At 42.7% G+C, this 14,512-nt stretch overlaps 3 protein-coding genes across 3 annotated transcripts; 2 read left to right on the forward strand and 1 right to left on the reverse strand.

Annotated features, from left to right (window-relative positions):
- Nucleotides 1–273: 273 nt before the first annotated feature.
- On the reverse strand, nucleotides 274–4,615 carry Bfra_003091 (putative antiviral protein; the record flags this gene model as incomplete). Its single annotated transcript, XM_037333503.1, has 2 exons — nucleotides 274–4,411; nucleotides 4,497–4,615. 2 exons carry the CDS (start codon nucleotides 4,613–4,615, stop codon nucleotides 274–276), a joined length of 4,257 nt encoding a protein of 1,418 aa, XP_037195631.1.
- A 754-nt stretch (nucleotides 4,616–5,369) lies between these two features.
- Nucleotides 5,370–7,762, forward strand: Bfra_003092 (putative glycoside hydrolase family 5 protein; the record flags this gene model as incomplete). Its single annotated transcript, XM_037333504.1, has 3 exons — nucleotides 5,370–5,753; nucleotides 5,801–7,051; nucleotides 7,100–7,762. The coding sequence occupies 3 exons, from the start codon at nucleotides 5,370–5,372 to the stop codon at nucleotides 7,760–7,762; spliced, it is 2,298 nt and encodes a 765-aa protein (XP_037195632.1).
- Nucleotides 7,763–12,061: 4,299 nt separating this feature from the next.
- Nucleotides 12,062–13,336, forward strand: Bfra_003093 (putative mitogen-activated protein kinase protein; the record flags this gene model as incomplete). The annotated part of the gene is made up of 4 exons (XM_037333505.1): nucleotides 12,062–12,174; nucleotides 12,278–12,473; nucleotides 12,527–12,911; nucleotides 12,960–13,336. 4 exons carry the CDS (start codon nucleotides 12,062–12,064, stop codon nucleotides 13,334–13,336), a joined length of 1,071 nt encoding a protein of 356 aa, XP_037195633.1.
- Nucleotides 13,337–14,512: the final 1,176 nt, after the last annotated feature.

Below are 14,512 nucleotides of genomic sequence, written 5' to 3' on the forward strand. Positions count from 1 at the left end.
CATGAGGAAATCGTAGTCTCTATCCGCGAGGTCTAAAAGTGAATTAATTGCAAGGCACTACTCGTTACCAAATACACAGCATTTCTGCGCTAACGAGTTCATATATTCAAGTTTAGACGTAAGCAATGGTTTCTATTCGTGATGCGCCTTCGAGAACACCGTATTTGATACATGAGATAGTATGCCATGCATAGAAAGATAGTTTTTTTGCGTCCACGCGATGACGTTGAATTGGGCATTAATCATGATATTTTCAATTTGAGACATAGCGGACTATGCAGAGATACCATTACTGAAAGCATCCCACGCATCCTTCTTCCACGGTGCGATCATAATACCCCTCTGAGCGTCTCCGACCTTCCCAGTGCCGGCATACGCAGTTGATAAATCATCAGCACCCAAGACTCCACGTGGAGGGACGGATTTCTTCGCCGTCAGTACTGCCATCTCAGCCGCCTTTGCATCGCCAGTTGTATTTGCTAATCTTGACCAACCATGCGTCGAACCTGGATAAAGAATCACATCTTTCTGGACCTCACTCATTACTTGAATCTGCGAATCCTCTTCAGCAAATGCAGCAATGGAACGAAGAACTTCGCCAACACGTGCTTGTTCTGCACCCGTGATAAGTCTATTAGTGCGGAGAGTTTGTAATTCCGCAGTTACTGCTTCGATGCCTTCGGTATCTGAATTGAAAAGAGCTATAATTCCGAGAAGTAACACTGATTGTACGTGATTGGGACGAGACTCCACACATTCATAGAGAATATCTTGTGCTTTGGAGCGGGATGATTCGGTGCCATGAGCCCATAAAACTTGAGCAAGGACGCATACTGCATCAGGATTTCCTTTGGATTCTTTGAGAGCGGGCTCAAAATATTCAAGAGCTGTATCGAGATTTTTCAGGTAGTAATGGGCTAGGCCGACAGTGAGATGAGCCGATAGTCTACATTTCTGACGATCTTCTGCAGAAAGCTCATTGCCACTATCTTCATCACAGAGTTGTAAAGCGAGGTCTCCACTTTCTACAGCTTCTTCATACTGTTGATTTGCCAATTGAGATCGAGCGAGATCTGCTTTGGCCAAAGCAAATCGAGATAATGATTCTGGTGATTCTGTGACTTCATAATCGGCTTCAGCTGCTCCACAGATTGTGGTCAAGGTTGTTACAGCTGAAGAAATATCGTGTGCACGCTCAGAAAAAAGTGATGAGAGATGCTTTGAGACAAGATCATGAGGAGCCATCGATTGCACTTGGTTCAGTGCAAATAAAGGCTGAACCAAGTCTGCTACATTGGTGACATTCTTCGCAGCCAGAACTTGATCAAAAGCTGACTGTGAGTATTGCCGATGCGTGATTAAAGAAGATGATCCAGAGATCTCCATAGCATGAGTAAAAAGGAGATTGGCTTCTTTCACATCGCCCAACATGAGAGCAAGAAGTCCCTGTCCTATCCAAGCATGCGAGTAATCCGGATCAGTAGATTGAGCTCTTGTAAAGGCATCATTGGCAAGCTGGTGATCATTCTGTTGTAAATATAATGATCCTAAATTAGTCCATGTCTGAGCACTTCTCTCATTCAAGTAGAGACTTCGAACAAAAGAATGCTGTGCAACCTTTGGGTTTAGATCACTGGTGACTATACCCAACGCGTTCCAGAACTCTGAGTTGCCTGCTTCTAATTCGATAGCTCTTTTGAAACATCGCACTGCGGCTTTCTGATATCTGGTAGATTTCTTTTTCAAACTAGGTGCCAAACAGACATGAGCACGATGCTCAATCCAACCGAGGTTGTAATAAGCGACCGCCTGGGCGTGTGTATCGTGAGATGAGGCATGTATTGCTCGCTTGTGAGCTAAAATCGCTGCATGAAGGCATCGAGTTCGGCGCACTCCATCCTCCTCGTCGGCAGGAAATAGTCCCTTTGCTAATACGACATCAATAGATACTCCATCAATGTCTGCGAAAACATCATAAGTAGTTGCCCATTCTTCAAACAATTTTTTGATATTCGCATCTGGGAACTCGTTAATGCGACTCCAAACCCAAGAGTAAACAGCACAAGCATCGCCTACAGCTCGCCAGAGGTTGAAAGCATCAGCTCTGCTCTGGAAAACTAGACTAGCAACTTCAATAGCCTCGGTCGCACGTTGAGCTGCTTGTCCAAATAGACCTTTCTCAACACTATCCCAGGCACTATCAACTAAAGTCTGGATCAGAGCAATGGAAACACCAAATTCTGCGGGACGATTCTGAAGCACAGATTTATAGCCCTCTATGGCATCATCGAAATTTCCTAGCTCACGCTTTACATTGGCGAGCATATGCTTTGCAAACCAAGTCTCACCATCCTGTCTTTGTTCAATTTCACTCTCGAATTGTTCCGCGTGGTGGAAAGCTTTTGTTGCAGCAATGTAACGTCCAGAATTGTGATAACTCTCGCCTAGGCCGACCCATGAATGATAATCAGAAGGTGTAATGCGCAGTGCGGATTGGAAAGAAACAATGCTCTTGGAGTAGTCTTGTTTATTCAACTCGGCAGTTCCGAGAGCAGCAAATGGCCAACTGATGCCCTTTTTCTTCGAGCCAGGTGCTGGTCTGACCTTTCCTGAATTGACAACTCGTTGAGCAACTGATTCGACCAGCTCCCACTCGCCCTGGCCTGCGAATATCCTAGCCAAGCGCTCAGCAGCTTCCACTTCCGAGGATGAAAGCTCAAAGGCTTTCTGAAAACACTTTCGAGATCTCTTTTTGTCATTCGAATAGTCTGCGTAGAATATGCCTAGACTGGTATATGCCGGAGCAAAATTGAGGTTACTTTTCAGTGATGCTAAGAAATATGAATATGCACCCTTTCTGTCTTTGCGTGCGGATTTCGAAGTATCTATGTTCCATAAGCAAACACCGACACGATATTGTGTCTGGGCCAGCAAGTCTCGAGACTTCATATCTTTGGCTTCGATTTGAGGTAAGCACTCTTCTAACTCATCACGTCCACGAAGATAATCGCCATTAATAGCCTTGACCCATGCGGCTTCAGTTTTAACTCGAATATTCGTAGGATCTCGTTGTAAAGCACGTTCAAGGAAATCAATAGCGGCAACAAAGTCGTCTTCTTCTTCATAAATCAAACCAATTCCTATGAGAGCAGGAGTTGAGGTTGGATTTTCTTTCAACAGTCCATCGAATAAAGCTTTGGCTTCCGGATGATTCTTTGGCGATTGATAAAATACGAGAGCAGTACCCAACAAGGCCTTGAAAGATTGGGATGCATTTTTAAACTTTTTGCCAATTTTGTTGGATTCTTCTAACGCAAGCCGATTTGCGTTCCGCATAAGTTCCACTACGCTTTCGTGCTCATCTAAAAATTGATAATACTCTCCCATGAGACGATGTGCCAGTATTGATGTGGGAGAATCCGTCATGCCTTCTATCATCATTGCCAGGCGATCTTCTGCAAGCATTGCGTAATCATCCAACGTCACTCCTCCTCCGTCGTCTTCATCTGAACTACTTTCATCACTTTTCTCGTTATTCGTGGGAGCCGGAGTTCGTGGCGGTGGCGGGAATGGCGAAATCTCACTTGACATGAATCCTCGAAGAACCTGAGCAAGACCACTCGTAGGAAAGAAATCTATGTATTCGCGCAAATTGTTGACATCCAAGCCTTGAACATGTTCGGGATCTTGCCACTCAATAGCAATATCCCAGGCCAGCTTGTACGGATGCTTAATTAAAACCATATCTGTAGCCAGCTTGAATACTTTTGATCGTTTTTCTGTCTTTGAGTCTCCAGGCGGGAGAACTACCAGAGTGTCTAGACATCTTTTAATGAGTTTCTCTTCATATTGACGGCGAATCTCATCGTCGGTGGTCCAGTCTATGATTTTATCGTAAATTTCTTCCAAATCACTATCTTTCAAGACTTCTCGTTTTACTTCGACTGTTACTTGACTAATTTTGGCACCTAGTCTTGTTCGTCGCTCTCCTATTTCCTTGTTGATACGCTCTTTCTCTTCGAATTCGGTAATCTGGGCTATGATTTGATAGGTATGTGAAGGATGATGAACGCGACCTTCCAGATATTGATAGATTGGGCTATCAGGTAGAATAACTTCCAAGGACTTCCTGTGTTGCCAGCGGGATCCTTCATTTTTGGCAAATGCGAGAAACTTGTCAATGACATCTTGACATTTGTATTTGTCGTCGTGAGCTTGATAGATTTGAGCTAACTGCAAAGCTGCTGTTTGGTATTGCTCAACCTTGGAACCACCTTGCTTCTCGTATAACTGAATGAGACCTTGCCATGCCTGTGGCTCTCCTTCTTTGACTTTCGTCCCAGCATCGTAAGCCTTTTCTGCTTCTGAGTATTTCGCTTGTTTACTATAGGCAAATCCTAAGAATATATTCCTGCGGACAGGAAGTTAGAGAGAGATGTTGCTTCCGAGAAAGATGTATAAATGCATGTACAGTGGTACAGGGTTTAATAACTTACGCCTGGTAGCTATTTGGATCCGAATCAAGAAGCTTCCGGGCTTGCTCGACAGCTTCATCATACTTTTGAGATTGAACTGCAGCATTGATAGCTTTCAGCGCGGCTTTGGTTCCTGACATGTTGTATTACTGAGTAATTTATCCGGCATAGTTATCCCAACAAATTAGGGTTGATTTATGAGAAAGTGTTGAAGATCAAACGGTAAGTTCTGAAGTACACATGATTTCGAATTATAGCAAGCACTAATAAGCTAGGTAGGTACATCATACATTTTTTGATCACAGCCTTGTCCTTCTTGGTGGGGTCTAGCCTGCCCTGCCATGTCTCCTCGTGCCTGTTCGGCTCGGATCATCTTCGTCCTAAAAGCTTACGAAGTTCGCCCTTTGGAAGAGGCCTGTGTTGTGCTGACACACAACACACCTATTAGATAGCCAGTTGTACGAAGTAAAGTTCGATTAACAGGGTCTTTTCATTGGGTACGTTTTACCCCTGTGATTGTCGGATACCCATCTGACATCGTCATTGTTGCCGCAAGATATCAAAACTACCTAGGCGGTGCAAATAGAAGGAACCAAGAACCCGAATACGTGAATTGGTACTAGTCTTTGTTTATTTGTTCCTATCACATTCGTATAACTTTTAATTCAATTCATATAAATATCTCTTTCCGTACTGCAATTAAGACGATAGAGATATAACTGCTATCAATCAATCGAGAGAGATTGATAACAAGAACCACACCGATATCGTATCAAAGCAAGCAGATCACTAAGCGCTGTCTGCCAGCAACCAAAACCATCTCGTACCTCGCTGCTGCCCGAGAACAATTCTTGAACCTTTCTCGCACTCTCTCTCCAAGAACGCCTTCACACCATGTCACCACTGCGCTTAACGATCGAGAATGGCCTCTTCCGCGATTCCTATGGCCGTGAAGTTACCCTTCGTGGAATAAATCTTGCTGGGGACGCCAAGTACCCTAGCAATCCGAACCAACCCTCACATATTGTAAAGGACTTCTTCGATGGAGATCATGTCAACTTCCATACTCGCCCATTTTCTCCAGAAGACGCACATACTCATTTGGCGCGATTGAAACGTTGGGGTTACAATACGATACGATACGTTTTTACATGGGAGGCAATAGAATCAGCAGGCCCAGGCATATATGACGAAACGTGGATTCAGCATACCATTGAAATTCTGCGATTGGCAAAAAGTTATGGTTTCTATATTTTTATGGACCCCCATCAAGATGTCGTAAGTATACAGCCTTCAAGCAATACTTTAAAAGACTAACAAAGTAGTGGTCGAGATTTTCAGGTGGATCAGGAGCTCCGATGTGGACGCTCTATGCTTGCGGACTTGATCCTAAAAAGTTCGCTGTGACAGAAGCGGCAGTCGTACACAATACATATCCAGATCCCGAGAATTTTCCCAAAATGATTTGGTCTACCAATTATACACGTTTAGCCTGTCAAACGATATTTACGTTTTTCTTCGCTGGTCGGGACTTTGCACCTAAATGTATCATTGATGGTAAGAACATACAGGATTACCTTCAAGATCACTTCATAAATGCTTGCGCCCACCTTGCAAAGCGGATTCATGAAGCTGGAGATCTCGAAAACGAAGTGGTAATTGGCTGGGAAAGTATGAATGAGCCTAATCGTGGCTTTGCCGGCTGGGCAGATTTATCTACCATTCCAAGCGAACAGAAGTTGCAGAAAGGAACATCTCCGACTGCATTTCAAGCCATGTTGACTGGGTCCGGAAGAGCATGTGAAATAGCTACATGGGATTTTGGGGGAATGGGACCATACAAATCTGGCACAACTTATGTTGATCCCCAAGGAGAAACAACATGGTTATCAGCAGACTATGACGAATCAAGATATGGCTACAAGCGAGACCCTGGCTGGAAGCTGGGCGAGTGTATCTGGGCTCAGCACGGCGTATGGGATCCATCTACAGATACTCTGTTGAAGAAAGATTATTTTAAAAAGAATCCTCGAACAGGGCAAGAACTTAGCTATGAAGAGTTTACGAACTCATACTTTATGGATTACTACCGCAAACACCGGGATGCCATCAGAGCTCATCATAAAGACTCAATTTTGTTTTGTCAACCACCAGTATTGGAAATTCCTCCGTCAATCAAAGGTACAAAAGATGACGATCCTCTTATGGTCTATGCGCCTCATTACTATGATGGAGTCACGCTTATGACCAAAAAGTGGAATCGACATTGGAATGTTGATGTTTTTGGTATTTTGCGAGGTCGATATTGGACGCCGGCCTTAGCTATAAAGATTGGAGAGACAGCAATCAGGAATTGTTTCAAAGATCAACTTGCGGCGATCAAGAAAGAGGGTGAAGACTATATGGGAAATCATCCATGTGTTTTAACAGAATTTGGTATTCCTTATGACATGGATGATAAGTATGCTTACAAAACGGGTGATTATTCTAGTCAATCAGGAGCAATGGATGCAAATCACTTTGCCGTAGAAGGAAGTGCTATGGCAGGTTATACTCTATGGCTTTATATGTGCGAGGCAAGTTAACAGGATTCTCATAACTTGACGTTCACTAATCATTTACAGAATAAACATTCTCTCGGCGACCAATGGAATGGCGAGGATCTTTCAATTTTTTCCTTGGATGATTTACCACTACCACTCGAAGCCAACCCTACAACGCCCAGCGATTCAAGTACATCGCTAGTAGACCACACAGCTGGACCCAATACCAAAAAACAAAACTCAGACGAGTCAACTGTCAATCCAGGTAATTTAAAAGCAACATTGAAAACTCCCTCAATTTTGTCGAAGCAAACTGATAGCCCTCCTGAACTCACCACTTCCCCTGGTTACCGAGCCGCCGAGGCCTATATTCGTCCGTCCCCCATCGCAACGGTTGGTAAGGTTTTGAACTACGGATTCGATCTTCGAAAGTGTACCTTTACATTGCGACTTCATGCCGGCCAAGCAACATCCGAAGATACGCCCACCGAAGTCTTCCTCCCCGAATTCCATTTCCCGAAAGATAAATGCGACGTTGAAGTTAGCGCGGGGAAGTGGACAATTAGTACGGATGATGCGGATGGAGGGTTGATTCAAAGACTTAGATGGTGGCATGCGGAAGGTGAACATTCGATTAAAGTCACGGGGGTTATAAGTAAACAGAATGTGAACACGGGGGAAGAAGATGATGAGGGTTATTATAAAAATATGCTGGGGTTTGCAAAGTCTTGCACGTTGATGTAATGAATGACATGAGATAAAGAATATATATGGGTTTTTTGAGCATGGTTTGGTGTTCGGAGCGGGGTTTATAGGTTGTTGATTGAGGATTGCTGGGATGAATGGGTATTGGTTGTTAATAGTTGGACCTACCTATTTTCATAGCGTGTAGATTCGACATTCGAGATGTTTGTTAGTTGAATACCAGCGTGTTGGGAGATGAGATTATTTGTGCTTGTGCTTGTGTTTATGTATGTACATGTGTATGTGAAAGGGAAGGTATAGGGTGTAGGGTGTGAACGACTTGGAGTTGAGTGAGTGATAGATGATTGAATAGATAGATAGATAGATAGGTGCAGGATTGCGGTCATGGATATGAGTGTGTCGGGTCACTAGAGGAGTTTTCTTGAAGGAGAACAAAGGGGGGAGAAATAGGTGTATTGGGTATTGGGTATTGGGTATTGGGTATTGGTATTTGAAGACGAGAGAATCAAATTGTGATATGGTGCGGTATGAGTTGTAGACTTGGTATCTGCATGGAATATTGATAAGATTACATGTAGAAGGGCATGGCGATTATATGAGGGGTATGTATGGGTATGCCATTTTGTATTGTGTTGAATTTGAGTACTTTTTGGATTCGGGGGATTTTCTGTATGCTATGCTATGCTATGCTTGTGATTTGCGTTGTATGATTTGGAAATACGCGTCAATGTGCAGAGGTTACAAAAGCGCTTGCTTGCTCACTAGGAACTCGTGAGGGTATGGATTAGGTTAGATGACATACACTCGAGTCTCGAGCTTGTTGGGATAGGTGCGAGGTAAGAGGTAGCGTTTCGAAGAGTAGAGAGTTAGTGAGTGGAGTGGGCATTCTCGAGGTAGGGTATGAAGGTATAAAGGAAGGGAGTGTTAAGCATTAAGCATTAAGCATAATTAATTAAGCGTTTGTTTGTGTGATGTGGTGATCTTGATTCTTGGTGGGTATGGATGGATGGATCTGGATCTGGATCTGGATCTTGGATTTTGGGGGGATGGCCTGAAGGGTTGTGGGTGTGTAGTATGTATTATGATTTACGGTAGTGGGATTTTGGGATGTGATTTTGGGATGGGGGGTTTCTTTTACGGTAAATAGGTAAATAGGTAAATAGATAGGTATAATAAATGAACATGAAAATGAACACCTCCCGAAGTAAAAAGCGAGAATCAAAAGTGAAACCAAGCGGGTAGGAATAAGAACCGGGATGATGAAAGGAGGTGTTTCGTCTGGAGAAATGTCAAACGGGGTGGCGTGCAGAGGGGAAATCTATTGGATGGAGAGATTTGAGTTTCTGGGTGGTGGGGAAGAGTAATGCGTAGGGTGGTGGGAGTGATGCGGTTGGAACTTGGAGGTGCTTTGTAGAGTATATTGTATTTGGGGAGGTCAAAACTTGGAGGTTGGGGAAGGGTGGGGGGAGGATAGGGAGGGAGGGTTTAAAGAGGCTTGCTCTTGGGGTGGATGGATTTGTTGTGTTGTGTTAAGTTTGTGTTAAGTTGATGTACTGTGATGGTGATTTGATGGTAGAGTTTGGTTTGGCTATATACTTATATGGTGATCGGGTATGGTGATGAGATGGACATATAAGTGTTAAGGTTAAGGGAGTGAAAATAAGAGTGACGATCAGATCACGGGCCACATGATCGAAGTCAGGTCAGGTCAGGTCAGGTCAGGTCAGGTCAGAAGGATTTAGATCCATCGAGCCAGAGTCTCCGTGTAGGTGTTTGTTTGAGAAGTGGATGGCAGTTGATGGACCTCTTAATCTATATGAGATGTTTTTAGTGTCTGCTCGAGTAGATACGAAGGCTGGTTTGTAAGTGGTGGTGTTTTTCTATGTTACTGTACTGTGGATATGATGAGGCTTGTGAAAGGAAATTGAGGATGATGGAATGAAACAAAAGAACAGAGAGATCGGTATATATCATGATTCAAAGATTGTAGCAGAATACACTGGATGAGCATACCGGATCCTTCCTAGAAAGAAATCGCAAAGCTTCTCGCACGAATGTCAATGTGAATATGAGATGCTGTATGTACGGTGCTATACATATGGATCTTCGTCTTGGATGAATTTGGTTCCTGTCAATGTTATTGAATATTTGGGACCCTACGCAGTATATGTATGGTCCCTCAAAGGACGCTCTGATGATACGATTCATCTTGTATCACCTTCGTGCCCACGGATTAGCAAGTAGGTAGCTGTTAATCAAACGCAAACCATGGTATCTCTGTTCACAGTAGAATCTCACTCTCTGGGTAGGTAGTAATGAATATCCAAATCGCTATTTTAAGGATCTTCTAAAGTGTGAACATATGTAACACAAATACCTAGGTATAATTTCCACGCACATGAATATCTGTTGATTGGTTCCATGAGAAAGGCCAACGGCTGTGCCGTGTGAAACAGACGCATAAGCGAGTGAAATTTTCAGATCATGGTAATCCAGTGGTTGTCAGAGTTTGGTTTGAGAGGTTGATTTGATCTCACCTACCTCGTAAGTGAAATCTCTATGTGATGGAATTTTGGAATTTCGAGTTGGGCGCTTAGAGAGAAAAGAATTGAGTCTGTGAGGTTATGAAGAGTACATTCCTGGTGGGGTCCTTTTCTTAGAGGGCCAGCGAGTTGTTATTTGGATGTTGCAATTGGTGATTGATAGAGATATTTGTTATTTGGTGTGAGAAAGTCAGAGGTAGATTCTTTGATTTGATATTGATCTTGATTGAGCAACATAGCCACCAAGCATTAGACAAATGGGGTCTCTCATATATCCCTCTGACATGGAAATATAATAATAAGTCAATTATGTCTACACCTATCAATTCTCACACAATTGATACTAACAATGTTGTAGTCTTCATCTTGTCTATTTATTCGTGTAATATCCATATCATATCACTCCTTCCTTGGAATAATTACTTACCAAACAATTACCAGTATTTTTTATATACAAATACCAAATACCAAATACCAAAGTATTCAACTACTGTTTGAGATCTTTCTCGGACGTCCCTGAATTTGGACTTTGAGTACTTTTTGACTTTCTTGACCTGGACCTTGGGCCATTGCTTGCTTGACCTTTTTACCTATTAGGTAGAGAAAAGAAGGGACCCAGCTTATCCATTTCATCCCACTCCACTAAAAAGCTTCCAATCAGCACCAAAGTTCCCCCCTCATTCAAAACCACTGACACCCGTGCTTTTTACTACTTTACTTTCAACAACATCCATCACCCACTAACTACCATTTACTTGACCATTCGGACAAGAGACATATTTCCAAAAGGTTTCCTATCTTCTCTTCTTTTCACACTTTATCATCTGAAGTTTGGAAGACTTCCATCTCTCGTAAACATCTTTCTCAACTCTGCGACAAGTCAACGTTCTCCGAATTCACAGGTCCAACTTGAAATCTTGGAAGAAAGAAACCTCATCCTTGTAGCGGGGCAATCTGAACCTCTTGGTCTGGAACACATATTGGGAAAGATTACAGTACAGGTACAGCATATCTCCCTTCCCAACTGTTCATATATCGGATGAATTGTCTACAATCTTCGTATTCAATTTGCGCATTTGTTAGAAGAAGTCTCGAGTTGTTCGGGAAGCTTTAGAATCTTTTTGAGGTTGGTCTCTATGCGAGAAGAAGGAGATGTGAAAGCGGGACACAAATAAGAGAGAACAAGAAATGCTGATTATGTTTACTTGACCACATAGATAAACCACGATTCCCATTACCTTCGATCAACTTTCTTCACTACTAGATCATCTCAGCTGGTTACATTCTGGTAATTACGACTTTGCTGGAGTTATATCAAAGCTGTGACAAGCTGAAGATATTCTTTACCTTTACAACAGGACCGAGCGCAAGCAGGTACAAGTGTTGAGAACAACCTTCACGACTTACTTTCGAGAGAGAGATCAATCAATCTTTTTAATCTGAAGCTTGTTGTCTTTGTACAAATTTAGCTTTCAACAACATTTTAACCCAGAGAAAAGAAAGCCCGCCAGCTGAAAGAATATTGAAAGACAAGGTTCAAAAAAGGGTGAATAGATCCATACTTTGCTTTGACGTCGCTTGGAACATCCCCAACTAACGACAACAAAGAAAAGTTCCCGAGCTTCGACATTTCTATCTACAATAAAAATAGCATCCTTCAACTTCAGCACATACAGTTTATTCCTGTAATCATTCAGTAAAGCTGTCTATTAGTGTTTATAACTGGTAGACAAGTTTCCAGTTCTTCAATTCTGCAATATACGATCTTCTTGCTTCATATACCCATCATTGCACCATGACAGCTCGTGCGCCTAATCCTGCCTCGGGATCTCGAAAGATCTCTTTCAATGTCAGCGAACAATATGATATCCAGGATGTTGTAGGAGAAGGAGCTTATGGTGTTGTCTGGTATGCTACCCCACTTTGTTACTCGTACAATCTTTCGAATGGATGCAGAGGACGGCAACTTGCAGAAAATGGAGATGTGCTGATTCGATTTCTCTCTTTATAGTTCAGCTTTGCACAAGCCTTCGGGCCAAAAGGTCGCTATCAAGAAGATCACTCCTTTCGATCATTCTATGTTCTGTTTGCGAACACTCCGTGAAATGAAGCTACTCCGGTACTTCAATCACGAAAACATTATCTCCATTCTCGATATCCAGAAGCCAAGAAGCTATGAATCCTTCACCGAAGTTTACCTTATTCAGGTATGTAGATTTGCAGTATCAGGTGGAAATAAGACAATGCACTAATGCAATAGCAGGAACTCATGGAGACCGATATGCATCGTGTAATTCGCACCCAAGATTTATCCGACGACCACTGCCAATACTTTATCTACCAAACCCTCCGAGCCTTGAAAGCTATGCACTCCGCAAATGTTCTACACAGAGATTTGAAGCCATCTAATCTGTTACTCAATGCCAACTGCGATTTGAAGGTCTGCGATTTCGGTCTTGCAAGATCCGCTGCATCTCAAGAAGATAACTCTGGTTTCATGACCGAATATGTTGCGACCAGATGGTACCGTGCTCCCGAAATTATGTTGACATTCAAGGAATACACCAAGGCTATTGATGTCTGGTCGGTTGGATGTATTTTGGCCGAGATGCTGAGCGGAAAGCCCCTGTTCCCTGGAAAGGATTGTGAGTGACGTCTGTATAGAAGTAATGCTCCCTGCTAATAACTTATAGACCACCACCAACTCACACTTATTCTTGACGTTCTTGGTACTCCAACCATGGAAGATTACTACGGTATCAAATCTCGTCGTGCAAGAGAATATATCCGATCGTTGCCATTCAAGAAGAAGGTTCCTTTCAAGACCATGTTCCCAAAGACCTCAGATCTCGCTTTGGACCTCCTCGAGAAGCTTCTCGCTTTTAACCCAGTCAAGAGAATCACTGTTGAAGAAGCACTGAAGCACCCATACCTTGAACCATACCACGATCCCGAAGATGAACCAACCGCCAACCCCATCCCTGAAGAATTCTTTGATTTCGACAAAAACAAGGACAATCTCACCAAGGAACAACTCAAAAAATTGATTTATGAAGAGATCATGAGATAGACTTTGCCTTTAATTTTGTTTTTAATTGCTTCGGATATCCTTCAACGCATTATTTGGAAATTTAAATCTTGAACTATTGATTAATTTAGTCCTAGAGAGAAGGTATTTGTGGCATTGAAATTTCAAACATTTGAAACTGTACTTTCTGTTCTGGACCGTATTTATCTCGCTTCACTTGGTGACGCAATCTTCACCCGATTTGTGTAGTCTCAAAAGAGAGTCTTTAAATAACCGAATCTTACGAAGATGGTATAAAAGAATATGGCTATCAAATTTGCTTTTTGAGTTGGATAGCCTGAGGGCGGGATGTCGAAAGGGGGAGACTCGAAGACCATTTTCTTTTCATAATTCACAGGATGGAATTCCAGATGGAGTGTTGGGAATTAGTCAGAGGCGGGATATCATTTGAGATGATTTTTTTGAAAGTGAGATGATGGGATGGGGATGGCGATGGAGGATGGAATGCAAATTATGATGGCATGAAATCATGTTACGTACAGCTTCTTCTTTTTTATGTTTCTTTCATTTGCTAGGGTTCTTTTTTTTATTTCATAAAGGTTCATAAAGATTCATATATGATATGATATGATATGATATGATGTTTACGTGCATTCGTTGTAACTTGGGTTTGAATGTGATTGATATTGGTATTGTACTGGTGTTGCTACGCTTTTCTTTGCTTTTGTGATGTTCTAGAGAGATTGGATAGGGTGTTTGATTTCTATTGTGTGAAGTATGGTGTGTCTCTTCTCGTGCATTATCCAGTAATAGCGGATACGGATTGCTCTTTTCTAGACACTTCACTCTTGTACCTGTTGATTGGTATCTGCGAGCTTTGAGGCATAGATCTCTCTCTCTCTCTCTCTCTCCTCTTAAATTTGTCGGTGAAATAAAGCAGCTCGTGGTGTTTATGCGAGGGGTATAGTGATTTGTAGAGACGACAAGACGTGGACGGATGAATGCATGCATATGATGCCTTCATATCGATGTCAGTATTGCTACCATCGACCGAACATCCTAAGTGATCCCAAATGTCTCCAACAATATATTCCCTCATGCATCCCCTCCTACAATCCCCTCTCTACTCCACCCATTCACCCCCACCCCTCCCCTTCTCAATACTCTCCCTCAATCTCCCCTCCCAGCCCTCTCTCCACACCCGATCTAATCCCTCCA

Source organism: Botrytis fragariae (assembly GCF_013461495.1).
Source record: "Botrytis fragariae strain BVB16 chromosome Unknown tig00000012, whole genome shotgun sequence".
In the NCBI taxonomy this organism is placed as follows: domain Eukaryota; kingdom Fungi; phylum Ascomycota; class Leotiomycetes; order Helotiales; family Sclerotiniaceae; genus Botrytis; species Botrytis fragariae.